The 25,672-nt window shown below is 44.1% G+C and overlaps 1 protein-coding gene and 1 long non-coding RNA gene across 2 annotated transcripts in view; one reads left to right on the forward strand and one right to left on the reverse strand.

Moving 5' to 3' along the window:
• The first annotated feature begins 10,857 nt into the window (after positions 1–10,857).
• On the forward strand, positions 10,858–15,826 carry LOC308463566. Its single transcript, XR_013979617.1, has 4 exons — positions 10,858–11,672; positions 12,719–12,884; positions 13,858–13,919; positions 14,180–15,826. It is a non-coding gene; the product is annotated as an uncharacterized lncRNA (long non-coding RNA).
• A 3,977-nt stretch (positions 15,827–19,803) lies between these two features.
• Positions 19,804–25,672, reverse strand: part of NTN3 (netrin 3) — a 114,626-nt gene continuing 108,757 nt past the window's right edge. The window contains exon 7 of the mRNA XM_080981976.1: positions 19,804–22,663. Coding sequence (XP_080838102.1) covers positions 22,335–22,663 — 329 coding nt within the window. The 3' untranslated portion in view covers positions 19,804–22,334. The remainder of the gene's footprint in view (positions 22,664–25,672) is intronic.

Genomic DNA, 25,672 nt, shown 5'->3' on the forward strand with positions numbered 1-25,672 from the left:
GAACAGCCCATGCTTATTATACCCCCACCCCTCTTATAGGTAAAGAAATTATAGCCCAGGGCCAGTGAAAAACAACAACAAAAGCAGTTCCTGTGACACACCACAGACAGTGTGATATTTCTCCCTCTTCAGGGTGACTCAGCCAATTGCCACTTACAGTAATAGACGAATTGCTGATAAGATCTGCCCCAAAGTTTTGCAGTATATCTCCACCTGCTAAGTGGAGTGGTCCAGTTCTGCAGAACGGTAGAGCTGACCCTACCAAAGGTGGTGCAGTGAGTCAGTGCATCTGGCTGTTAAGGATGGTGCTTCAGGCCCACCCAGGGGTGGCTGGGGGCAGGACTCTGTCCTGCATTGCAGGGGGTTAGACTATATGCCCCTTGGGATCCCTTCCAACTCTATGATTCTATGATTTCTACGACTTCTACTGTCTGACATTTCAGTTGGTCCTAATGACATTAGTTTGACATTACTTTTTTGTATCTCAAGCAAAGTCTTACAATGGTAGTGAAACTTCTGAACTGCTGGTAGAGCCCACCAGATCTTGGGAGCTTTAGGCAACTTTGGACCACTTCTTTTATGGATGGATTCACAAATCTACTTGTGGAGCCCATTTATTACTCAAATTCAGTAGCACATATCTGCATGACACCACAATGGCAAATCTTTTAATTGCTGGAAGTGCAACAGCAGGGATCATTCAGTTTGTAACTAAAGAGTTAATTCTATTAATGTTTAGTTAACTAGCCAAGAGGGGGATGCGTGGAGGTGTGGCTTAGCAACAAGATAGAATGGCATAATGTTTGCTGAGGTAGCACATGCTCTGATTGGCTACATAGTTCCGATGGAGCTTTTCCTCAGTATGTTTGGTTGACTATCTCCCTGCTATGTGCAAGGTCTGAAGTAAGAAAGACAAACTTCTCTGTTTAGTTCTTCTCTTATTATATACGTTTTTTGGTTCAATTTTCTGAGTAAAGTGTTATCAGGATTTCTTTTCTCTCTGGACTCCATATGCATTATTGACTTTGCTAAGTTCTTGCACAACTCCTTTTTATTTCAACAGCTTGCACCGGAGACTTCTGGATGAATTGTGCCTCCCTACCTGACACACTTCTTGCTCATTGCCTCACAATCATGAGGGGGTGATCCTTCTTCCTTAATGCAAAGCACATGTACCTATTTTTATCTGAGCAGCATTGGAGGCCATCCATTGGGTACAGATATTCATGTTTAGTTAATCCTTTCCTACTCTTGGAAATCTGGGCCTTCTTGCAGAGGAGACAAAAAGAAATGCAATGGGTGAGGAAGGAGCCTTTATTGCAGTATGATAAACAGATGCATCTCAGGGCATAACTACACATGATGTTAATTATGTGATTAGCGATCACACCATGTGTTTTAAAAAATTAAATACCAGGCATTGCTGGGAGATGTTATCAAGAAAGCAGCTTGCATGGAGGAAAGGTTTATGATGCAATGTCCCAGTTGCAATGTCCATGAAATCTCCTCTTTCTGCAGTGCAGAAAACAGCATCTGGGGCAGCACTGACACAAATGGGAGCTTTGTTTCAAAATGATAATTGCTGCACATTGAGAGGGGTGACTTTGATGGAGGTTGTTGCTGGGAAGGAAGGCTTCAAGAGCCCCTAGCTACACAATGCAATCTTGATTATAGTTCCCACCCACAACGTCTAGTATTTAATACACACTGCATTAGTGCTGATCATGTCATCATTAATGGCACTTGAAGTTAGGGCCTCAGACATAAATATCTAATCTCTGGGCATCCTGTTATTATTGTCCCCTTTTCATCTGCAACATATAGGCTGCATGCAGGTGTACAGGTATAAACATAGGAAAGCCTCCAGTACACATGACCCAAAGGAAATCAGGAGCTCCACTCTCTCTTTTCAACCAACCACCGTTACTTGTTTAACCCAAACTGAGAGCTGAGGTTAGTGGTAATGATGGTTTAGGGAAACAAGCCAGCATCGTAAACCATGGTTTGAAACTAAACCACAGTTAATGCTAACTACAGTTTGTCCAGGTTTGGATGTAATGAGAAACTATGGTTTAGTTGAAAGTCTTTTTATTTCCCTGCAGCTACACAGAAGAGCAGGGAAGATGGGGAGGCTAGAGCAGAGCGTTTATTCCTATAACTCTCATCTCTGATCTTCTTGCAACAGTGCCAGTGGAGGGTAGTGGGAGGGCTACTTCAGTGTTACATACTGTCTAGGCTGCACTTTATCTTTGTAGCTTCCTTCTTCCTCATCCACAATTACCCTCTGCAATCTATTTAACTGTCCCTTTGATGAACACTCCTATATTCACCTTTTTTAGTGGCTCATAATTTATCTCCACAGCACACTTATGTGTGAGGAAGGGTGGGTGGAGAGAGAGAGAGAGAGAGAGAGAGAGAGAGAGAGAGAGAGAGAGAGAACACCACACATTTCACTCACAGGCAGTTCTTGTGATGTTCCTGGGTGTGCCTATGCTAGATGATTGATGGGCACCATGTTGGGGGCAGATGGAGTGTGCCGGGGGTTCGCCAAGAGCGCTGAGCTGTTCAATATGCTGACGGATGAAGCGTGTCCAGACCATGAGGGATGACACCTCCAGCGGCCTAGCCTCCTTTTGCATCTCTCCCGCCCCGCTCGGCTGCTGTCACGCTGGGGCGGTGAAGGTGATGGAGCGTGTCCGCTCTGCAAAGGACGTCATTGCCTGTGCTATGCAGGAGTTTTTGCTGATGGACCATCTTTCTTCCACTCCCAGCATCTTTTCCACTCTCTGGGCCAGATCCACAGTAAGATGTAAATCATCTTTGCACACTCCGGTTGAAGGAAGTGAAGCTGTGCCAGTCTACAGGGACTTTGCAGTTTACCCCTGTGATTCTTTATTCCTGTCAAAATGTGATTCAGTGAAGCTGAGCTGCGCCATGATGTGTTATCTCAGAGATGCCAGCTGTGATGAGGGAGTCACCCGGCAAGGCAGGCAGCCTGATCTTGTTCATAAGCCTATGCTGAAGCAGGCCATTAAATGCTTTCTTTAGAGGGGCATAAGGAAACTTGGGCCTCCTAGGTTTTGTTGGACTCCAATTCCCACCAGCCCCAGCCACAATGTCCAAGGATGATGGACATTGTAGTTCAATGTTCAGGGATGATGGGAAATATAGTCCAACAACATCTGGAGGACCGCGGGGTTGTAGCCAATACTAGTCATTTTCATGACTTAGGTCTAGTAATTTCAATTGGTCTACTCTGAGTATAACTTTGTTGTTGTTTAGTCGTTTAGTCGTGTCCGACTCTTCGTGACCCCATGGACCAGAGCATGCCAGTATAACTTAGTTGGATTCAACTCACAGATTTTGCACCCCTGCTGTAAACTCCGTCAAGCAGGGTTGAGGAACATACAGTCTTCCAGATGTTGCTGGACCCCAACTCCCATCATCCTCGCTCATTGGTCATGTTGACTGGGGCTGATGGCAGCAACATCTGGAGGGTCACAGGTATACTGAGTAATATAAGAGGACAGTCCTCTTCAAAGGCTTATAAGCCTTTTTGAATGAATGAAATTACACCCCCCCTCAACTTTGGAAGGTGCCAATCAAGTGGCCAAGATAGGTCAGGCAAAAAAAGAGGAATAAAAGTGGTGTGAATGGAATTCTACGTTTTGACATGTTCACAAGCAGAAGGCCGTCTCCCAACATCTGGGCTGGGATATTGCGCATTGCCTAAGAGCAACTCCAGATGTTCAAAAAGCCTTTTATTCATTGCCTTTTATTCATTAAATTTTCTTCCTTTCCTCCTTTTCTCTCCCCGCCACTATTGGCTCACTAAATCAAGGGAGACAGGCTTTTTAAAGAAAAGCTGGCCGGGGAAATAAATAAATAAATGGCCCAATGGCAAGATGAAATGAATTCTCTGGAACCAAATAAGCAGATGTGCCTCCCCCCCCCCCCGCCAAATGAGGTGAGAGAGGAATGGCGGGGCGCTTCTGAACCTTTGAGCAAGGTTGATTAGCCATGAGCTGAAAGGAACAAACCGCAATCCTGATACTCCCGAGAAGGGATGGAAAGGAGAGGAAAGGAAAGGCTAGTGCTTGGGCAAGAGAGATGGAGAAAAAGATACAGTGGTACCTCGGATTACAGACACTTCAGGTTACAGACGCTTCAGGTTACAGACTCTGCTAACCCAGAAATAGTACCTCGGGTTAAGAACTTTGCTTCAGGATGAGAACAGAAATCGTGCTCCGACAGCATGGCAGCAGCGGGAGGCCCCATTAGCTAAAGTGGTACCTCAGGTTAAGAACAGTTTCAGGTTAAGAATGGACCTCCAGAACGAATTAAGTTCTTAACCCGAGGTACCACTGTATTCAGAAAAGTGGCCAGCTGATGCCTGGCTGGCTTCAGTGCATATTCCCCACCTTGTCTGCTATTTCTTACCAGCTCTACTTGGTTCAGAGGTGGAAATGGTAAAGAGAAGGAGGGGATTTTGCTTGTACATAGGTCATTTCTAGGAATGTGTGTGGGAGGCATTTCTTAAACTGATGCAAAAGCCCAGGGCTGAATATGACCCTCCAGTCATGGTTGCTTATACTAGTGGCTCCTGCACTCAGGCAGTGGCCAGAAAGGTGCCTCAGTAAGGTTCACAAGCAGACAGTGATGGTGAGTTCCAGTGCTCAGGAATGTTAAGGCTGAGCATCTCATAGTTGGAGACTGTGAGTACTCTGGGGGCGGGGAAAAAATATTCCAGGTAGTTAACTGGAAATCCTGATCCGCCGAATTCACAAGCTTCTGCAAATAGCAGGCCTAGAAACTTTAGTCACATCCGCACCATATATTTGAAACACATTGAATGCACATTTAGAACTCATGGCTTCCCCAAAGAATCTTGGGAACTGTCATTTGTTAAGGGTGCTTGGAACTGTGGCTCGGACTGTCCTTAACATACTTGAGGGTCAAGTTGTTTAGGGCTCTGTTCATCAACAAAAGGACCTTGAACCTCGCCTGGTAGGAAATTGGCAATTTGCGATTATTGGTTTTGCAGCAAATGCTCAGAAGCAGACCTTTTAAAAAATTATTATTATTATTATTTCTCAGCACATCCAAAGCTGAGCCCTTGCATTGAAAAGCCCAAGGCTAGGTCCTGGGGAACTATGGCACAAATGAAACACCAGATTTAATCCTGAGTCATCTATATCCAAAACCAACACATTATCATCCATGATCCCATGCTGACTGATGACACAAATCTTTCAGTTTGCTGTCATTGGGCAATTTGACAATCCTTGACATCCAAGTTCTTCAATGAGATCCAAGTCCTCTGCAAAAATGCTGGACATGGAAAGACACAAGCCCACAAAGCAGGCAGGTGGAGGCTGGTTAAGAGCAGACTCAAGTTGGTGGGGCAGTGCCCCATTTGCCCTAACAGATGAGTCCTTCACTGCAATTCTTGGGTATGGGGTTTTTCTCTGTAAGCCTTTCCTGGTTAATTCCTTGTGGAACCTCTTTCTGGCCTCCTCTTAGCAATACACAACAGTAAGGACAGCAGAAAGTAAAATTCACAACTATGTGACAACCTTTCATAGAATTCTAGAAGACGAGATGTAATGTTAACATTAATTGCTTTGTCACAATTTAATATTAAATGCTTGTTACAGTGTTAAAATGCAGATGTTTTGATTAAACGAACATCTTTCTTAATTTGTACTGTTTATTTCAATTGTATTATTATGAAGTTGTACACAGCGTTCTGCATCTTTGATGAACTTATCTCCTGTAGATTATATCTACATACCCACTAGGTACTGCCACCCCTTGCTTGCTCTGTTTACCAACCCTGTACTTCTCCCATACCTGACAGAAACTACCCCTTTTTAAACCTCACCCACCCCTGTACCCATCCCCACCACAGTTTGCCTCCAACCCCTCCCCTTCAGCGTCCCAGTGTGGGCAGGTCTATTAGGGTAAATAGGACACAGCCCCACCAGTCTTGGTCCAATCCCAGCCAGCTCCCACCTGTCCTCTTACTTACACCCAGTCATTGGGCAGCACTGGCTGGCAGCTTCCTCCTCCTCAGTCTAAGTGTTGCTCTTGTAGAACCTGATACTACAGAGGATGGAGACACAACTAGAATTAGGCCTCATCTGCAGTACAGTGGTACCTTGGGTTAAGTACTTAATTCGTTCCAGAGGTCTGTACTTAACCTGAAACTGTTCTTAACCTGAAGCACCACTTTAGCTAATGGGGCCTCCTGCTGCTGCCGCGCCACCAGAGCACAATTTCTGTTCTCATCCTGAAGCAAAGTACTTAACCTGAAGCACTATTTCTGGGTTAGCGGAGTCTGTAACCTGAAGTGTATGTAACCTGAAGTGTATGTAACCCGAGGTACCACTGTATTAGATTTAAAGCAATATCATACACTTTTAAGCAGCCATGGTTTCCCCACAAAGAATCCTAGGAACTGTGGTTTGTTAAGGGTGCTGGGAGTTGTTAGGAGACCCCTGTTCCCCTCACAGAGCTACAATGCTCGGAATGGCTTGGTGGTCCATCGCTCTTCCCAGGAAACTCTGTCAATGGTAGCTCTTTGAGGGGAATAAGGGTGTCCTAAAAACTATGAGCACCCTTAACAAACTACACTTCCAAGGATTTTTTTTCAAGAAGCCACGAATTTTTAAAGTGATGTGACACTGTTTTAAATATATAGTGCAGAGGGGGACTTACTTGGCTCTGTGTCTGCCTACTGTTGATATTTCTGCATTTCCACTCTCAATGGGGACCAGATACAGCTGCTAAATAAATGTCATTCTCTCCAAGCAGCCAGAGCAAACCTTTGCTGATTTCAGAACCAGAGTAAAAAGCTGTTGTGACAAACAGTGGTGGAAAGAACCTGTTGCAAGACATAGTTTTCAATGGGCCATAAGCCATCCCTTGTTTGGCTCAGCCTAGCCCATAACTGTTTGCATTGGCCATTTGCAACACAGTCTGACTCAGCTCTGGGCAGAGCTTTCCAGAATCTTGTAGGTGTGGGAGGAAGGATGAACTTGTGGTCAAATCACATCATCATATTACTGGCATATCTGAAGAACGTCTTTAAAGAAACAAGAAAAGGGCCGGATTTTCAACTGACTAGTTGTTGCAAAAGTGTTGTAGATGGCTATATTTTTTAAACCTGCCCCAGTTCCGTCTTTTGATCATTGGTTGTTTAAGACTTGGGAGATTGCATTACAAAGCTGAATTAAAGTACCTTCTCAAATCCGAGAGAATGCCATTTCTTTATATTTGAACGGATATCTAATTATATTGTAGCTAACAGGACCAGTGGTCAGGGATGATGGGAATTGTAGTCTCAAAACATCTGGAGGGCCGAGTTTGCCTATGCCTGATCTAGTCCAACTCCTTGCAATGCAGAAATCTTTTGCTGAATGTGGAGCTCGAACCCAGACCTTGAGATTAAGAGTCCTGTGCTCTACTGACTGAGCTATTGTGCCATCTCTTTACTGCAATGGAGGGAGGTGGAGACCTAGCCATGGAAGACTGTGGGAAACTTTATTTATTTACTTTTCCACTGGTCCTTTGCATCCTGCCTACCCCAGAACTGATGGCCACATAAATCCCACCTCTTTGGAGATTGCTACATTCAGATGCATATATACTCTCTCTCTCTGTGTATGTGTTTCCCTCTGGTTATATTTCAGAGAAAGAGCAGGGTCTCACCCGTCCACCTCCTTGAAAAACAAAGATGACAAAGTATAAAAGGTATTTAGTGCACAGCTGGCTCAGTCTCCCTTCCCTGAGGTTCAAAATATATGAAGCACAATCAGATCCTAATTTCAGGCTGCTCCTAAAATTCCAATTACATCACAGCCACCTATTTTAAATGCCGTTAAAACTGGCTCAGCTTCCCCCATGCATGTTCTGCATGTCGCCACATGAGTTTGAAAGCAATGGTCAATGTGCTTTATGGCACATTGGGACGTATGTCCCACCCGTCCCTGACCTGCTTTTCCAGATAGGAGTTTATGAGATCTTCTCATCCAGAATATTAATAATGGGACTTGGAGGAAATGTACAAACAGAGTCACTGGGGTTTATAGCCAAAGAGGATGCCAGTGGAGATGTATGGGAAAAGGTGAGCACACCAGATGTTTATCTCTGGTAGCTGTTCTAAGCAAAAGGGAAGTCGAGGTCATGCAGGGCTGTAGCCCTAGGGCTGATGGGGTGACTTAAATGAGTCAGGCTTCTCAGAAATGTGATGAATTCATTAATTTAGTTTAATTTACATCCTATCCCTTCAGTTTTCAATAAAATTTTCAGGCTACAGAATAAAAGGAAATAACAGAAAATAAATGTGCTACCCCGTCTCCCAACTGTTAGTTTTGTTGTAAGTTTTTAGACCCTTTGCTTGTGAAGATATAAGGCAGAAATGGACAGGAATATGCCACCCAATTGCTCCTTACAAAACAACCCATGGATATTGAACACAACCACTCCCTCCTTCTAATATTCTGGTCAATTATTGTCCGATTGATTGATTGATTACATTTATATCTCATTCAAGGAACTCAAAGTGGCATACAATCCCCAGTTTTATCCTGACAACCATCCTGTGAGGTAGATTAGACTGAAATCCTATGATTGGCCCAATGCCACCCAGTGAACTACCGGTACATGGCTGAGTGGGGATTTGATCCCTGGCATCCCAGCTCCTGGTCTAACACTCTAACCACTACACCATGAATATCACCATCATCATGCCATTTATTTGTTGCTCGCTATACAACTTTTTCTCTCGAACCAACTTACAGATCCATAAAAGACACAGAAGCTTACAAACATTTAAACACACATATAGATGGATAAAGAAAATACAATAAAACATGGGTTGTGTCTAAAACTGCTCACCCAACCATCCTATAAGAAGTACGAATCATACCCCACCATACTCAAAGATGAGCAACACAAATAGGCTGGAAATCGTACTGCAGAATGATCCCAAATCAACAATGAGGACAAGAGCACTATAATAACTGATAAGCAGTAGGTCCTTATTTTTATATCTTATAAAATTAAAATGTTATTAACATTGAATGCAATCATTTTTTTAAAAAAGATATTAGTTATCTGTATTTCTGTTTTGCAATGATTTCTGCCTCCTTCCTTGGCAACTGGTCCTCCTTACTACAAAAAATTTGGCTACAGGCCTCTTGGCATATGCCTTCACTAAGACAATTTATTGGTTTGAAGATGGCCTCCAAACACTTCAATAAGTACGGTAAACTGAGTAGGTGGCCAGTTATGCATTGCAAAGGGAGGGGGCAGAGGATACATTTGCAAGTTCTAATTTATATGTACAGATGCAAATTGAGGAATAATTACTATAACATTTAATATGGCAGGAAGATGGCATAGTGGGGGGTGAAGCTGTATCTGAGCTCCCGGAAGGGAAGTCTTTGCTTATTACTGAGAGAGGAAGGGGAGAGGTAGCAGTGAGGTCACTGCGGTACAAATGCACCAGCGCAGCCACCCTCTTTGCTGTCTCTCCCATCTCTCCCCCTTCGAATTCTGCAGCATCTCACTTGCCAGGAGGTCATAGAATCGTAGAGTTGGAAGCGACTTTGAGGACCGTCTAGTCCAACCCCTGACAATGCAGGAATCTCAGCTAAAGCATCAATGACAGATGTTCATCCAACCTCAGCTTAAAAACCTCCAAGGAAGGAGAGTCCTCCACCTTCTGAGGGAGTCCGTTCCACTGTCAAACAGCTCTTACTGCCACAAAGTTCTTCCTGATGTTTAGTAAAAAACAACAACTCCTTTCTTGTAACTTGAAGCCTTTGGTTCAGGTCCTACCCTCTGGAGCAGGAGAAAACAAGCTTGTTCCATGTGACAGTCCTTTATATATTTGAGATGGCTATTTCCTCTCAGTCTCTTCTTATCCATGCTAAACATAGCCAACTCCCTCATCCATTCATCATAAGGCTTGGTTTCCAAACCCTTGGTCATCTTGGTCACCCTCCTCTGCACAAGCTCCAGCTTGTCAATATTCTTCTTAAATTGTGGTGCCCGGAACTGGACACTAGACTTCTGTTGATGCAGCCTAGAATAGCATTAGCTTTTTTTTTTTTGCTGCTGCATCACACTGTTGACTCACATTAAGACTGTAGTCTACTCAGACACCTACAACCTTTTCACATGTACTACTAGCAAGTCAGGTGTCCGCCATCTTATATTTGTGAAGCTGATTCTTCCTGCCTAAGTGTGGAACCTCACATTTGTCCCTGTTGAAATTAATTTTGTTAGTTTTGTCCCAGTTCTCCAACCTGTTAAAGGTCATCTTGAATCCTGATTCTGTGGTGTTCGCTACTCCTCCCAGTTGGGTGTTATCTGCAAATCTGATAAGCATCCCCTTAATTCCTTCATCCAAGTTGTTTATACACATGTTGAATAACAATGAGCCTTGTAGCACTCCACTTGTCAGGTAAGTGTCTCTGTTCTACCATGTCATCCCCTGTTAGTGACCTGTGCTAATTCTTGATAACCAACTTCAAGGTCATTGTTCTCCCTTCTTAGGGTTCTTTATCCTTAAACTGGACAGGCCTACAAACAGAAGACTCATTCTGCCCATGCAAAATGGAAATGGACTGAAAATAGACTGATCCTCTCATTTCTACACAAGGAGGCTACTGCTTCCAACCCTCTTTATGGGTTCCCAGAGTTAGCCAGTTTTGGAACCAAGACGATGGCTTAGAGCAGAGGTGGGGAACCTTTGGGTCTCCAGGTGTTGCTGAACTACAGCTCCCATCAACCTCAGCTTGCATTTCCGATGGCCAGGGATAGCGGGAGTTGTACTTCAGTGACCTATGGAGGGCAATATTTCCTTACTGCTAGATTAGATCTTTGGCTCTTCTTTCATTCTTCTTATGACTATCTTCCTCAAGATGTGATCTGCGGCACCCACTGAAGAACATGCAGCTTAGTGGACTGTGCTGTGACATTGAACAGAAAAGTCTTACTACAGTGGAGGTCCATGCCATTGTCTCAGGATATTTGGCTGGGTTTGGCTCTGTTCTTTGGAAGAGTTTTCATTTTTACTAATGAGATGAAATTGGCAACCGGGTTGTCTCTGAAAGCTGTGGCATTCAGGCATTCAAAATCATTAGCCATTTGGAGGGGGAAATTAGGTCATGGAATAAGAGTGGACAAGAAGGGCAGACACAATAATGAAGTGAATCCAATAAGCAAAGTGCTTCCATTTGTCTTGGACCCCACAATGCTTTATTACCATTAACTTTCCTCCCTACGTGCTGTGCATCTGGTAGGCCGAAGCCATTTATTTTGCACTGCGTGGGTTCTTGAAAGGGGTGGGGGAACAGGCTAGTGTTTATTTTGACAACAGAAAGCTCTGCTTCTTGGAGTTTCTGGATAATGTGATTTGTCCAAGATGAAGGAATAAATGGTTTATTTTAATCCCTTGTATACATGGGCTGTTGTATAAATACAGAATGTGCTCTTACAAAGGCATTGTGGTTTATTACACTATTAGAGGGGCCAGGTTTGCCAGCCCCAGTCAGGGGGTCTTCAAGGGAAGATGGAAAATTTCACACGTTGAGAGGCGACTCACTGAATCCACCTTGTGGGATGATGTCAGGCTTGTCCCAAGCACCCGCCAATCCACGGTTTGTATCTTTCTCCAACTGCAGGAGAATCCAGGATTATACTTGATTATACTTGAGATGCCGCTGAACTACAACTCCCATTTTCCCTCACTATTTGCCCATGCTGGCTCAGGCTGATGTGAGTTAGGAGTCCAGAAACGTTTTGAGGGCCACGTGTTTAGGCCAGGGGTGGCTAAGCTTTCGACCTACAAATGTTGCTGAACTACATCTCCCATAATCCTTGGCTATTGGCCATGCTGGCTCAGGCTGATGGGAAATACAGGTCCAGTAAAATCTGGTTAGGCCCCTTTACCTCTGTTAGGCTGTCAGTGACACTTGAGTTTGGTGATGTGCAGAATTATAAGAGATTAGTCTCAAATCCAGATTTCTGTTGCTCCAGAGCACAAGAAGGGGAAGAGGGGTAATGAAACCAGGGCCTGGAGCTTCAGGCCAGCTATACCAATTAGAAGGGAAGGAGAAGCCCTGTTTTAATTGGACTGAAATTCACTGCACACAGAAATGCGTTCTGTCACAGGGAACCAGCCCTGTAGGCTCTTGCTCCCACCTGTGTTGCCTCATCCACACCTTGTGAAATGTGGAACACTCTGTCAGCATCTCTTCTGTGTCCTCAAAAGCTCAACTGTCATATGTTCGCACAGATGCAGCTTCTTGTAAGCCTTGGTGCTCTTGAGGAAGTATGTAAGAGCAGGGAGAGGTCAACAGTGTGCAAGTTGAGGGACAGGGAAGCATAGCTGAGCCATGAGGTAGCGTCAACAGGGACAAGTTGAGGTCCTATAGCCTTGGTCCCTTTAACCTCATTCTCTCCATCACCACAGCACTGGGAAAACACTCACAGAAGGAAGCCAGCAGGTTTTGCCAGATGGCTGACCGCGCTGACCCCAACCATTCCCCCACCTTTAACTCTTCCTTAAGAAAACAAGGAGCGGGCCAGCCAATCAGTTTATGGCTTCCTCTTGTTCAACCATGTTCTTTGGCTGTAAACTCCGTCTTGCTTGGCCAGCATCCTCTATTTTGGCTGGACTGAGGGTAGAGTATTGCTTTTATAGGTGCCTATAAAACAGCCGGTAGAATTTGGATTATTCATGGAGATGGTGCAAAAAGAAAAATTATGAAAACAGGAAGAAGAAGAAGAAGAAGAAGAAGAAGAAGAAGAAGAAGAAGAAGAAGAAGAAGAAGGTATCAAACTCTTTCCCTGACCCTACAGCTGTGGAGGTAAAGAAAATACAGTATGTGTGGAAACCTCAAGAGGTGGCCGGTCCATGTAGAGCAACAGCCATAACCACCCTCAGTTTTGCTCATAATTAGTAAACAGAGAAACAGGAGAATATTCAGCAGTGCTGTCCTTCAGTCTCTCAAAAGTTTTCTTCCCCGTACGAAAGAGGCCTCTGTTTTCTGCCTAAATGACAGGCCACTTCAGAATTTCTTTCAAATTTTAGTAGGTTTGGGGTAGGAAATGGGCAATTCTCTCAATTTCTGTTTCTCTCAGTTCCTAATTTTTCCAGTCTTTAGTTCCATTCTCCACATTTCCACATCAGTTTGCATTTGTTTAAAAAAGCCCTAATGAAAATTCATCAGCATGTTAGTGCAATTTTTTTCCATTGCACACATTTTTATATGCAACAAATGCACTTTTTGCAAAGCAATTTCCCCTAACGCCACACATTCCCTTAATGCCATGTTATTTCCACTAACATATACATCTTAATGCAATCTTTACCCTAGCATTTGTGTTTTTGTACACATTGCTTGGTTGGAGAATACTGTATACATTGCTGAATTCAGAGGAACTCAAATATGGAAGGATGGCTATGTTTCAGTTTGCATATTGTTTCAGAAAGTGTGAATTAGGTTTGCCTTTAAATGCAAACTGAAATACATGTTGCAAGCGTTGGATGTTTAATTATCCAAGTTACCAGTTAGTTGGAAGAAGGAAATTCAGGCAAATCAAGTGGGCCTATTAACACCACAGACCAGAATGTGGTTGGTTCACTGGTGCCTTCAGAGCAGGACTTTGGTATAACCATGCAAGGCCACAGTCAGCAGAATGACTCTTAAGACTATAAAGTCTTCCTGAGTTTCACTGGGGCCTGGTAATCAGCTCAGACTACTATGTTGCTCCAATGACTACCCCATGTTAGGGTATGTTCTCTCTCCCTCTCTCAACTGGTTATTTTTTATTTAACAGGTATACATATTTGAGAAAAGGAGAAAAACCAAGGGGAAGGGAAAATACACAGCATGGACTTGGTAAGTATATAGAAAAGGTGGCCTGACTACAGATTTTACAATATTTTTGATATTGATGATCCATGGGATATTCTCTAATTAAACATTGGCTATTTGATACAATTCTTAGGCCCCCTCAACACACCTTCTCTCTCTTACACATGTCATACTCACACACATACACACCTTGCTGAAACAAATGTGTTATAACGTACACTTACTAGGCTCTTATAAACTGATCACCTGGAAAAACGCATTAACTTTTTTTTTTTGCATTTCAGATTGAAACATGAAGGAGCTTTTATTTCAGTCATTAATTTTTATTTATTTATTTATTTAATTCTCATAAACAAAGCAGGAGTTCTTTGCAAATGTACAATTACAAACCATCACTCAACCTCATCAGTAAGCTAATAACTTTAGCTCGTGCCCTGTTATTGGAAAGCACTGTTTGTTTTTCTCCATCTACTCTTTTGCTGATGGTTCATTCAAATGATGAGATGGCTACTCCCACAGTAACTTGTCTCATAATTACTGTACTCTTGACGTGTGTGACCCCTGGATCTTGCGATAGAAGGATATATGTTTCCATGCAGAGAGAGATGACTTGCAAATGGTTGCATTAACAACCTTGGAAGGCATTCTCAAGAACACATTGTCCTAGATGCTCTCAAATGCGGATTCCGTCCACATGAACTGCTGGAGTAAACGCACCACTATAAATGTCCTAATGCTGCTGCTCAAAATGTACTGTCTTTTCTGGAATGGATATTCAAGCACAAAAGATGTGTCTACCCTATAAGTTCTGAAGGATGCATTCATGTTTCAAGTATGGCTTTTCTGTATAATAGTGAGTGTTTTAGTTGCAGTATAACCAGCAAAGAGTCTTGTAGGATCAGCTTTATTGTAGAATAAACTTTTCAGGGACTTCTATCCCACTTCATTGGATGCATGAAGTGTTACCTGTGTGCATCAACTACACTTTTGAAAAAGCTTTAGGAGCAAAAAAGCTGGTGCGATACGATCCATTAGAACATCATGCACAAGCAGTGGCGGCTGGTGCCCATTGGGACTGGTGGGGCAGAATGCAGGGAGCCCAACATTAGGTGGAGCCAGAGCCAATGATAGGTGGGGCCAACTAATTCTAGATTTGCTCCCATCCTCCTTCCTGCTGGGTTCTTCAAGCGCAACCATGTGATTAAGGAGGAGGAGGAAGCTGACAGGTACCACCACCACCTGCTCGACTGGTTTTATAAGGCAGGAAGGTGGGGGCAGGCAGGATTGGGATTGGTGTAGCAGCGCCTCATGTGCCCTGATGGATCAGCCTTCACTGTGTGCAAGTTGAACAATATCATATACAGTGGTACCTCGGGTTAAGTACTTAATTCGTTCCGGAAGTCTGTTCTTAACCTGAAACTGTTCTTAACCTGAAGCACCATTTTAGCTAATGGGGCCTCCCGATGCTGCCGCACCGCCGGAGCCCGATTTCTGTTCTTATCGTGAAGCAAAGTTCTTAACCTGAAGCACTATTTCTGGGTTAGCGGAGTCTGTAACCTGAAGCGTACGTAACCTGAAGTGTATGTAACCCGAGGTACCACTGTATACTGAATGTAAACATTCTGGGTGTGACATCTGGTATGCTGGAAAAATAGGGCTTTGTAGATGATTTAGAACCCACAAAGAAATAATCCTTAACAAAGAAGCTCCAACAATCTATTTCAAAATATTTCAGTTTTGATGGCTGCCACCTTGTTGACTTGGAAAAATGTCCCTCTGAACAATCAACAAATCTGGAGGTATTTGAAGAGAGGGAAAACCCCTGGGCAGGGATAGAGGAATTAGTCTACTACACTCAGTCCATGCCATTTTCACGTGTGCCATTTCCACAAGGACTTTTGATCCTGTTATTTGCATTAATCTGCAACATTTTTTTTAAAAAAAAACTTACAAAAGTTTGTGTTTAAAGTTGTAAATATTTTTGAATGTATTTGCTCTCAAAATACATATTTCAAAATGTTAAATTTACCTCAAAATCTACATTTTAAAATGTTTGTGGGATGGGAGCGGGATTTGAGCTAAGGACTGTGTGACAATATTTGGGGAAATGTAAAATCTGATGAGTACCTACATTCAAATCTGCACGCTTAATTGGGTGACTCCTTAGTTATCGGATTCCAAAAGCATCCATACTTCTGGATCTATAGACTAAGGCTGTAATCCTATATACAATCTTCCTGGGAGTAAGATCCCTTGAACCCAATGGGACTTCCTTCTGAGTAGACAGGTTCAGGATTGCACTTTAACTTAATTTGAAAGCTGACATTTAATTATTTCCTTAAAACAAAAAACCCCCTCTCATATAAGCTACTCTTCTTAATAAGACTTTTCCCATCCTGACTGTGTTCTTAAGACTGTCACCTTAGCATCCACTGCTCATTTGAAAACCTAGCTGGATTACCAAGGAAGACTTAAACCAAAGCTTTGAAATAAATAGCCTTACTATTTTATCTCTACTGGGCTACCCTCTTATTTGCCTTTAACAGTATGCTTCTTAGATCTACAGCCTATATGCAGCGCTGGATTTAGGGTGGTGTGGGAGGTTGCCGAGCTGAGGGGATGCAAATAAGAAATATTTAGGAGGCATGCCAATTTTTGTCCTAGCTCAGGGCACCATATGACCAAAGTCCACCCCTGCTGTATGCCACAGTCAATCTATTACGGTACTCTTTGTTCCATTTCTCATTGGCACGGTAAGAATACTCTTGCTGGATTCAACCACAATTTTAATCTTGTCTAGAGGTGGCTCTCCAGATATTTTGGACTACAACTCCCACCATTCCAGACCAGTGGCTAAGCTGGCTGGGGCTGATGGGAGTTTGAGTCCAGCATCATCTTAGACCTACTCCAACATTCTATTTACAACAGAGAGAAAGCCAATGTGTCTATTGACATAAAGGAAATCCTCCTCCCCTAGTTGTTCGTTCTGCTGAGTATTGAGTATTCATAGGTATATTGCTTCTGTACATTTAAAGTGAAGAAGGGTAAGCTATTCTTCTTGTTTTCATGCATTGCAAAGAGGAAATTGTGCCTGAAACACACATTATCATAAGCAAGTGAACATCAACAACATCTCATGAGAAGTAGCATTTATGGTTCTTCAAATAGGGATGCTTTAGGCATCATAAAAAAATTATCCAATCTGGCATGGGGGTGAGTAGCAGCAGTGGTTTTTTGCTGCGTAGGGTAGGCTTTCAATCTCAGGAGATTCTTTCACAGTTGTGAAAGGATATCCTTCCAAGCAGGGGAAGCTGACTGGCTGAGCTACAAGTATGAGCAAGATGAAAATATGAAGGAGGATGTCACTGCAATTATTCCCACTAACCAGGGGACTTGGCAACAGGTGTGAGAGGGCTATGAACAAGAACCACCTTGGTGTAGACCACATAACTGATCTGGTGTGGTGTCTGCCCATTAAACTTACCAGGGGGCAGACAAGCTACAGCCATCTTAATTTCTTTAGAATGCCTCTGGCCTGTATGTTGAGGTCCAGAGGCATTCTGGGAAAATTAAGGTGGCGCTGTGGGTTAAACCACTGAGCCTAGGACTTGCCGATCAGAAGGTCAGCGGTTCGAATCCCCACGACGGGGTGAGCTCCCATTGTTTGGTCCCAGCTCCTGCCAACCTAGCAGTTCGAAAGCACGTCAGAATGCCAGTAGATAAATAGGTACCACTCCAGCGGGAAGGTAAACGGCGTTTCCGCACACTGCTCTGGTTTGCCAGAAGTGGCTTAGTCATGCTGGTCACATGACCCGGAAGCTGTACGCCGGCTCCGTTGGCCAATGAAGTGAGATGAGCACTGCAACCCCAGAGTAGGTCATGACTGAACCTAACGGTCAGGGGTCCCTTTACCTTTACCTATCTGCAGCTGCTTGGCTTGATGTTTCTTCAACAATGTGTATGAAAGCAGTTTTTTAAAAATTCTCACAAACCAAAGGGAGGTGTTGGCATTTGGGCCCTCTAAAATTTGGATGCCGTCTCCCTGAACCTCCACTTGCCCCTGCAGCTGACAAAATGGTGGCCTAAGGTGCTTCAGTCAGTCCAGATGGAAAATGAGGAGATATGCTCTTCAAGGAAAAAGCTTGGGCAGACCAGACATGACAATGTTGTGGCCTTATGTACCCTGGCTGGACCTGTCTTGCAAGTCATGTGGGCAAAACAACAATGAAAGTGCTTAGACTAAGCTGAAACGGCAGCCAGATGGCTTTTGAAACTGCTGCTAAAAAGAATTAACATTGGCACAGAGCCAAGGTGCTCATCATCTCATCATGCACTTGTTCAAGCTGATGAAATCATCATTCTTTGCACCAAACAGATGGCAGGATAACCTTGTGTACCTACAAACCCTCTGCGGTGATCTGTTGGTGACTTTAAATAGCAGCTGTTATTAAACCAAAGTACTAAAAACAATGACAAGGCTGGCTTTAAGAATTGAAAGGCATTGCTATACATGTGATACACTGTTCGGTTTAAGTGTCTCTGGGCTCCAGAGTTCATATGTCATTATTTCCCCACTTTCTATAAGCAGTTAAATATTTGGTCCTAAGTGTGCAAACCCTTTGTGACACTGGAGAAACTGGGCCAATGGAAGCCGTGACACCCCAGGCAGTCCACTTTCTGTGATGTCAGAAAAGCTGAGCCAATGGCAACCAGTAGGCAGTCATGGCGACACTTTAGGAAAAGCCTTCGGTGACATCAGAACCATTGAGCCAATGGAAGCCAGAAGGCAGATGTGAGATTGTTCAAGCAAGTTAATGACAGACATAATGCCTTAGATCTTCTTTGGGGCTTCTGATATCACAAACAGCTTGCAAGTATAGGACTGGCTGGCAATTTGTTAGTCTCAGTAAGAAAAGTTTACTGTCTATTCAGAGCAGATGAGTTAAGCATCTAGTGAGATACGAACATTCATTAAAAGATCCTTAGCCTGTTTGAGTCATAGCTGTCAACTTTCCCCCTTTTTTAAGGGAAATTCCCTTATTCCGAATAGGATTCCTTGCAAGAAAATGGAAAAGTTGACAGCGATGGTTTGTGTGCATCTCTGTGTGTAGGTCTATCTTCTGTTCAGTATTTGGTGGGAATGAGCCGTGCATCTTACATGTTTTTCAACCCATCCAAATTTATATGGCAGTTAGATACAAGATGTGGACATTCCTTGATAGCCAGAAGAGCTAAAAATAGAGAAGGTTTTGTTGAGGCTGTCATGTTACCCCCAAGTGTTTCCTCAGCCAACAAGGCCAGCTCTACAATTAGGCAGAGCTTAGTCAAGTCATATTAGGTGCTGGGTGCTGGGGGGAGGGGCAGGGAGTGGTGGCAAGGTGTTGAAGCACAACCTGCCCTGTGTCCCCTAAGCCAGCCTGCTCCCCTCAGGAAGAGACACTGTCCCACTGTCAGTGTCAAAATAAGGCTCAGCTACTAGTTCAAACAGCTTCTGTATGTTAAAGAGGGTCCACCACCTTGTTGTTTGCTTCAGGTGGCAAATGTCTTGGGGTGGCGCTGACCACCAATAAATGCAAACTTTACAAGGGCAGGCAGCTCAGGTTCCCAGTAAAAGAACTATGTCAACTGGCAGTCCTGAAGGCCAGGAGGCAGCAAGGTGAGACTGGGAGATGAGCATCAGCCCACCTCACAATTTGCATCTTAGGATGGCCTCCAACTAAGTTCTACTCAGAGAACCACTAAAATGAATGAGCCTAAGTTAGCCGTGTCCACAGATTTCAATGGGTCTACTCAATGGGTCTACTCACTGATTTCAATGGGTCTACTCTGATTAGGACCAGCACTCAAAGCAACCCTGAGCAAAAACCAGAGCACAAAAGCGGGAGTTTCACTTTAAAGACTAGCAGACTTATTGTGGCTTTAAGTGTTTATGGACCAGAGACCAATACATCAGGTGGAAAATACAAGCACATACACAAGAGATACCCACACAGAGACACAGAGGTATAAGGGGTGGCAGTGGTGGTCAACAGTGAAGCCCAAAGTTGGTGGAAGGCAAAAGGTAGAGTCTCTGACACATTTGCCCCATGCTTACAACCTATTTTCTCTGTTCTAACAGTAGATAGCAAAATTGGAGTAAGGTGCATTATGGGCATTGGAGGAGGGATCCAAAAGGGCACAAAATGGAGATCTTCCCATTACTGCTTTTTTCAATGACCAATGGCTGTCACAGCTGCTCCCTGTGGGGATGTGGGGCGAGCACTTGTCCCCATGCCCCTCCCAGCCTTCCCAAACTCAAACTGAAATTTCTCCATTGAGAACTCTGGGTTCAGCCTTAATCTTAGTCATATGACAGCTTAAATCAGCCTTCCCTCAACCTACTGCTCTCCAGATTCTTCTTTGTTGTCTTCTTTACTTCAATGCTTAACAGTCCCAGCCAACATAGTCACTGGTCTGGAATGATGAGAGCTGTAGTCCAGCCACATGCAGGCAACCAGGTAAGGCTGGGTTAGAGACATGAATCAACTGAAAATACATTGAGCCTCTGAAAAGGTGCCTATATCACTTGTAAAAACAAAGCTAAACCCTGCAGATAGAAAATGCTACCTTACATTTCTTCATGTGAGAACGAATGAGAAAGGACTCTTCTAAAAAGGAAGCCCACTGTGACACATGGGCACCACTTGTATTCAATATTTCAGCTTCACTTTATTTTTAACTTTTAAGTCCCACCCACTTAGCCTCTGACCTCGTCCATTTGGAGTCTTGGCCAAGTCTGAAACCTGCCCTCAGGCTGAAAGAGGTTCCCCACCCCTGATCTCTGAAGAAAGTTTATTTAGGACAATTGCTTTTCTCGTAAGCAATTTTGTGCAGATTGAATTGATGGCTCAATTAAAACTTATCTGATTAATTAAGCAAGGGAACATTTATCGGTGTATGTGTGTCAGAGAGACAGAGAGAGCAACGAGGCAATACTTCTCAGCAGACCATCTTCATTTTTGCCCGTCTCTCCCAACGGAAGGCCATTTTGATTAAAATTCTCTGTCGCTATTTCATGAGGGCCTCCACTCCCCCCACTGTCACCCCAAATCACAAAACCCTGGGACAATGAGACCATCCGGGGCATTATGAGGGGGGTTCCAGGATGCCATCGCAGATGTTCTGCTCTTGCTGCTTTTGCTGCTTACAGAATAAAAGAAGGAACCCCCCTCCCAAAAAAAAACTATTGCTGAATCCCAACCCCCCCGCGAATGTTTGAGGAAACACCCCTTTTTCTGCCTCTGTGAACAGGATGGAGCTTTTTTGAAAGCCATTCCAAACTGATAACACCACCTCAGGCACCTCTGAGTTCCTGCCACAATCCTACCACAGATCTGTTGAAGGTGTCCCAAGGTGGGTTTTCTGTGGGGGTGGCGTGGAACATTCACACCATACCTTTAAAGCACTATGATACTACTTTAAATCATTATGTCTCCCCCCCCCAAGAATTATGGGAGCTGTAGTTTCTAAGGGTGCTGGGAGTTGTTAGGAGACCTCTAGTTCTCTCACAGAGCTACAATTCCAGAGTGGTTTAGCAGTCAATCCCTTTTCACAGGAAACTCAGGGAATTGCAGCACTTGGCAGGGGGATAGAGGCCTCCTAACGATACTCAGCACCCATAACAAACTACAGCTCCAAGATTTCTTGGGGGAAAGCCATGGCTGTTTAAAGTGGCATGGTAGTGCTTTAAATGTATGTTGTGAATGTGGCCTGTGTATGTGTGCGTGTGTGTTAGAAAGAGAGAGAGAGAGAGAGAGAGAGAGAGAGAGAGAGAGAGAGAGAAATATTACTGTTAACAGACTTAATATGACTACCTAGGAGTGATTAGTGGGAAGGGGCATCACTTTCCGGAAGTAGGAAGCATAATGTGGCAGTAAGGTCAACGTTTTGTGGGTGTGCAGATGGGAACACCAGATTGGCTCTGTCGGTGCACATGTGCCGTCCTGACCTCCCCACCACCTCGCCCCTTCCCAGTAAGTGACAGCTCCTATGGTTGCCCCTCTGGAATTTGGCAGGATCAGAGAAACACCGTCATTGTTTTGTTTTGTTTTTTTTTAAAAAAGAAAAACAGGGTGGGAATTTTGCTCCTGCTCAGAGACATTCTGAGCTGTCTTCTTCCAAGTCTCTTCAGTTCACCAGCCTTCTCCTTCACTTCGCTCCTTGTTAAAGGTTTGTCATTACTGTGTTACTCTTAATAAACTTTTTTTTTAAAAAAAGGACCCATGCACACAACCCCCACCCCCAAGGAATCATTGCCAAAATATACACTATACACAGGCGAGTCCATCCATTCACATGATATGTATATGTACAGAGTCTCTAGGAACAGTCTGCTGGGTGCAGTGCACAGGGGACCAGAGAGAAGGGAGGCATGTATTATCAGACACGAGCCTAAACCAATCATGGTTTCAAGCACTTCCCCTTTTTCTCCCGCCTCTGCAGTTTCCTGAGCCGCCGAGTCCAGGCATCCCTCCACTGGATCACCAAGCTGTTCTTGTCAGCCATTAGTCCTGGCCGGTCGGTGGGGTTTTCGCTGATCCCCATGACCAAGTACTTCCTGCTGATTTGGATCTTGGGGCATTTGCATGCCAGGTCTTTCATGTGGATCCACAAGAAGTTGTCGCCCCTTTTCACCCGTTCGTCTCTGCACTTGTAGACCGAGAGGATGTTGACAGTGAACTTGGCCCAGTTGGCCACCGTCTCCATGTCTAAGACGTTGACTTGGACAACTGCAGGGCAAGAAAGGAGAGGAAGTGAGGCCACAGGTGGCAGGGAACTGATGCTGAATATGTGAAGCGATGCATTAGAATTAAACTTACAAAGAATTGTTGAGCAATCATGACATTTCATAGTCATGCCCCATGCATCAGTTTCTTATGCTGTTTCTGAACAAGCTGCACTGGCTGCCAGTATTTTACCAAGTGAAGTTGAAAGTCTTACTGTCAGTGCATAAACCCTTAATAGCCTAGGACCAGCTTGCCTGAAGGTTACCTGCCTTGTCCCTTCTAACCTGGCCAGACCACTGCAATAACCTGGCCAGCCCTCCTGACTGTCTCACAGTTATCTCTTTATTTGTTTAGTTTCTACATGAATCAAAGCTTTTAGCAGCATAGGGGCACAAGTAAAGATGCAACTCTGTTCCTACTGAAGTCAGACAGGTGTGTACAATCCAGATATCTCATTGCCCGCCAAAACTGCATTTGTTTTTAGAGAATTAGTTAGAATCAATTATTCTGGATTTTATGATTTTATAGTTTGCGGGTGGGACTCAGCTGAGTCCCATCAGCAGAAGATATGAGTGAGAGGAAATGTCCATCTAGCCCACCTTCTTGTTCTCATAGTGACCAAGCAGATGCCTCAATGGGAAGCCCTACTGATGGCTCTTCAACTTTAAACAGGGTTTGCACTGACCAGCCCCTAAAGCACTTCTTTAAACAGAAGTGGTCAACGATGCAATAGCATAGCAACCTGCAATTTACGGTAACTTGTTTTTATTCCAGTCATAATCATATCAGAGGCAAGCATTACAGGTTCCTGAGATTTGCACTCTGAGTCAAGGAATGCAGCTTTGGGTGACCTTCTCAAGGTGGCAGATCATCTGTTAGCATCTCCATGTCTCTACACCAAACTCTCCAAGCATTCCTATTTTCCAGGGACAGTCACGGATTTACAGAAGCTATCCTGGAATGTCCCACTTTTCCTTAGGTCATCTCTATTTTCACTAGAGAAATGTTGGAGGGTATGGAGTTATGCAACCCCTGAGCCAAGGAGATAAGTACTGTACAACCTTTAGAAGACATCTGAAGGCAGCTGTGTATAGGGAAGTTTTTTAATGTTCAGTTTTTTATTCTGGTCTTATACAGATTGGAAGCTGCCCAGAGTGGCTGCAGCAACCCAGTCAGATGGGTGGGGTATAAATATTATTACTGTTGATATTATTATTATGGAATAGGACATTCATTGGAGAAATGTTGGAGGGTATGCTACACCAATGTTGTTAGTAGCTTTTTTTTAAATTATAGGATTCATATGTTTTGTTTATATTGATGCCTTGTAGATCCTGATAGACCGAAAAGCAGGGAACACAAATGTATTTAAATAAACAGTCTCTGATCACAATTATCTGCAAGGCTAACTGCCTTTGCAAAAGATATCGTTTAAAAGCCAAAACACTTCTCAGCTGCCACCCTGTCTCACGTCCATCTTCCCGTTCCCTTCCATCTTGCCAAAAACATCTTTTCTGTCTGAGCCAAGGAGTTCCTGTGGGAGATCAATCACAAACCACAGTCTCTTTTAGGGATCCTCCCTCTGCTCCAAAGAGTGAATGTGCTTGTGTCAGGGTGATTTACAACCTGCCGTCAGGATGTCCTGAGTCCAAACTTCACACACATCCCATCCCATTCAAACCCTCTCACCCCACACACCTTGCAAAACAAGGGGGCTGGGAAGAAGAGAGGGTACTTTTTAACATATTTGGCAGACAGGGAGTGACTGTGGGTTTAGGCAAGAAGGGGAGAGGGTCCAGCAAGTCTTCCTAGTTGTGTGTGTGTGTGAGAGAGACACACACAGAGAGAATTTCAAAGTGGAGAAATAGGGCAAGATCGGCAGCCCCTGCAGCCAGGAGCATGTAACAAGCATAGGAAGCCATCCCATACTATTTTTTTTGTCATCTTTGCCATGTCACTCTTGCTTTGTCAATCCCTGTTTGGAATCTGATCACCGGGAATCAGCAAAACAACTTCACTCGTGTCGTATTGCTTGTGTAACAAACAGCAGGGCACGGGTAGGTTTGGATCCACTGAATTCAGTGCAGATCCCACTGGGAGGTGGCTAATCTCCAGGGCCCAATCCTCAGAGCCCTGGAGTCGCTGTAGCACCCATCCCTCCTCTGCCACGACTTTCCACCATAGTCAGCTTGAGCTAGCAGGGATATATGGAGAGGAGGGGAGTGAAATGGAAGAGCTGGGTGGCCTTTGATGTCAGCATTCTGAGCACCCAAAGGCCATATCTGAGCTTGAGATATAGTCCGCATTTGCACGATACTTTCGAAACAAGTCATACCACATTAAACAGTTATGGCTCCCCAAAAATAATTCTGAGAACTGTAGTTTGTTATGGGTGCTGTGAGCTGTGAGGACACCCCTAGTCCCCTCACAGAGCTACAGTTCCCAAAGTAGCTTAACAGCCAATCTTCTTCTCAGAGAATTTAGCTCTGTGTGGGGAAATAACACAACTCTCGGCACTCTTAACAAACTACAGTTTCCAGGTTTGGGGGGTGGGGTCATGATTGCTTAAAGTGGTATAATACTATTCTAAATGCAGATGGAGTCTAACATATCTAGTGAAAATGACCTCATAAAGCAAAAGGTAGATTTCAGTGATCTGGTGATTAGTGCCCCCACCTCCATCACAGAGCTTTGATCAGCAGCTTGTTCAAAACCTGAATCAGAAGCCAAATTAGTACTGTATATGATAATCTGGGCTCTTTCTGGCCTACTTAAGGCAGTAGAAGCCAGTCCATTACAGCCCAACTGCTATCTGCCTAAGCCACCCCCCCACCTGCTAGCCTGCCTTCCTGCTTAGAACCAGTCCATCAGATGGCACTGCCTATCATCGTCCTCCTCTTTAGTCTCACTGTTGCTGCTGCAGAACGCAGCAGGGGGAGGATGGAGAGACAACAAGACTTAGCTGGATCTGCCTGCCTTCCATTGGCTCTGGTGCCACCTACTGTTGACCTC

This window comes from Podarcis pityusensis (assembly GCF_964106645.2).
Source record: "Podarcis pityusensis genome assembly, chromosome: 14".
Classification (NCBI taxonomy): domain Eukaryota; kingdom Metazoa; phylum Chordata; class Lepidosauria; order Squamata; family Lacertidae; genus Podarcis; species Podarcis pityusensis.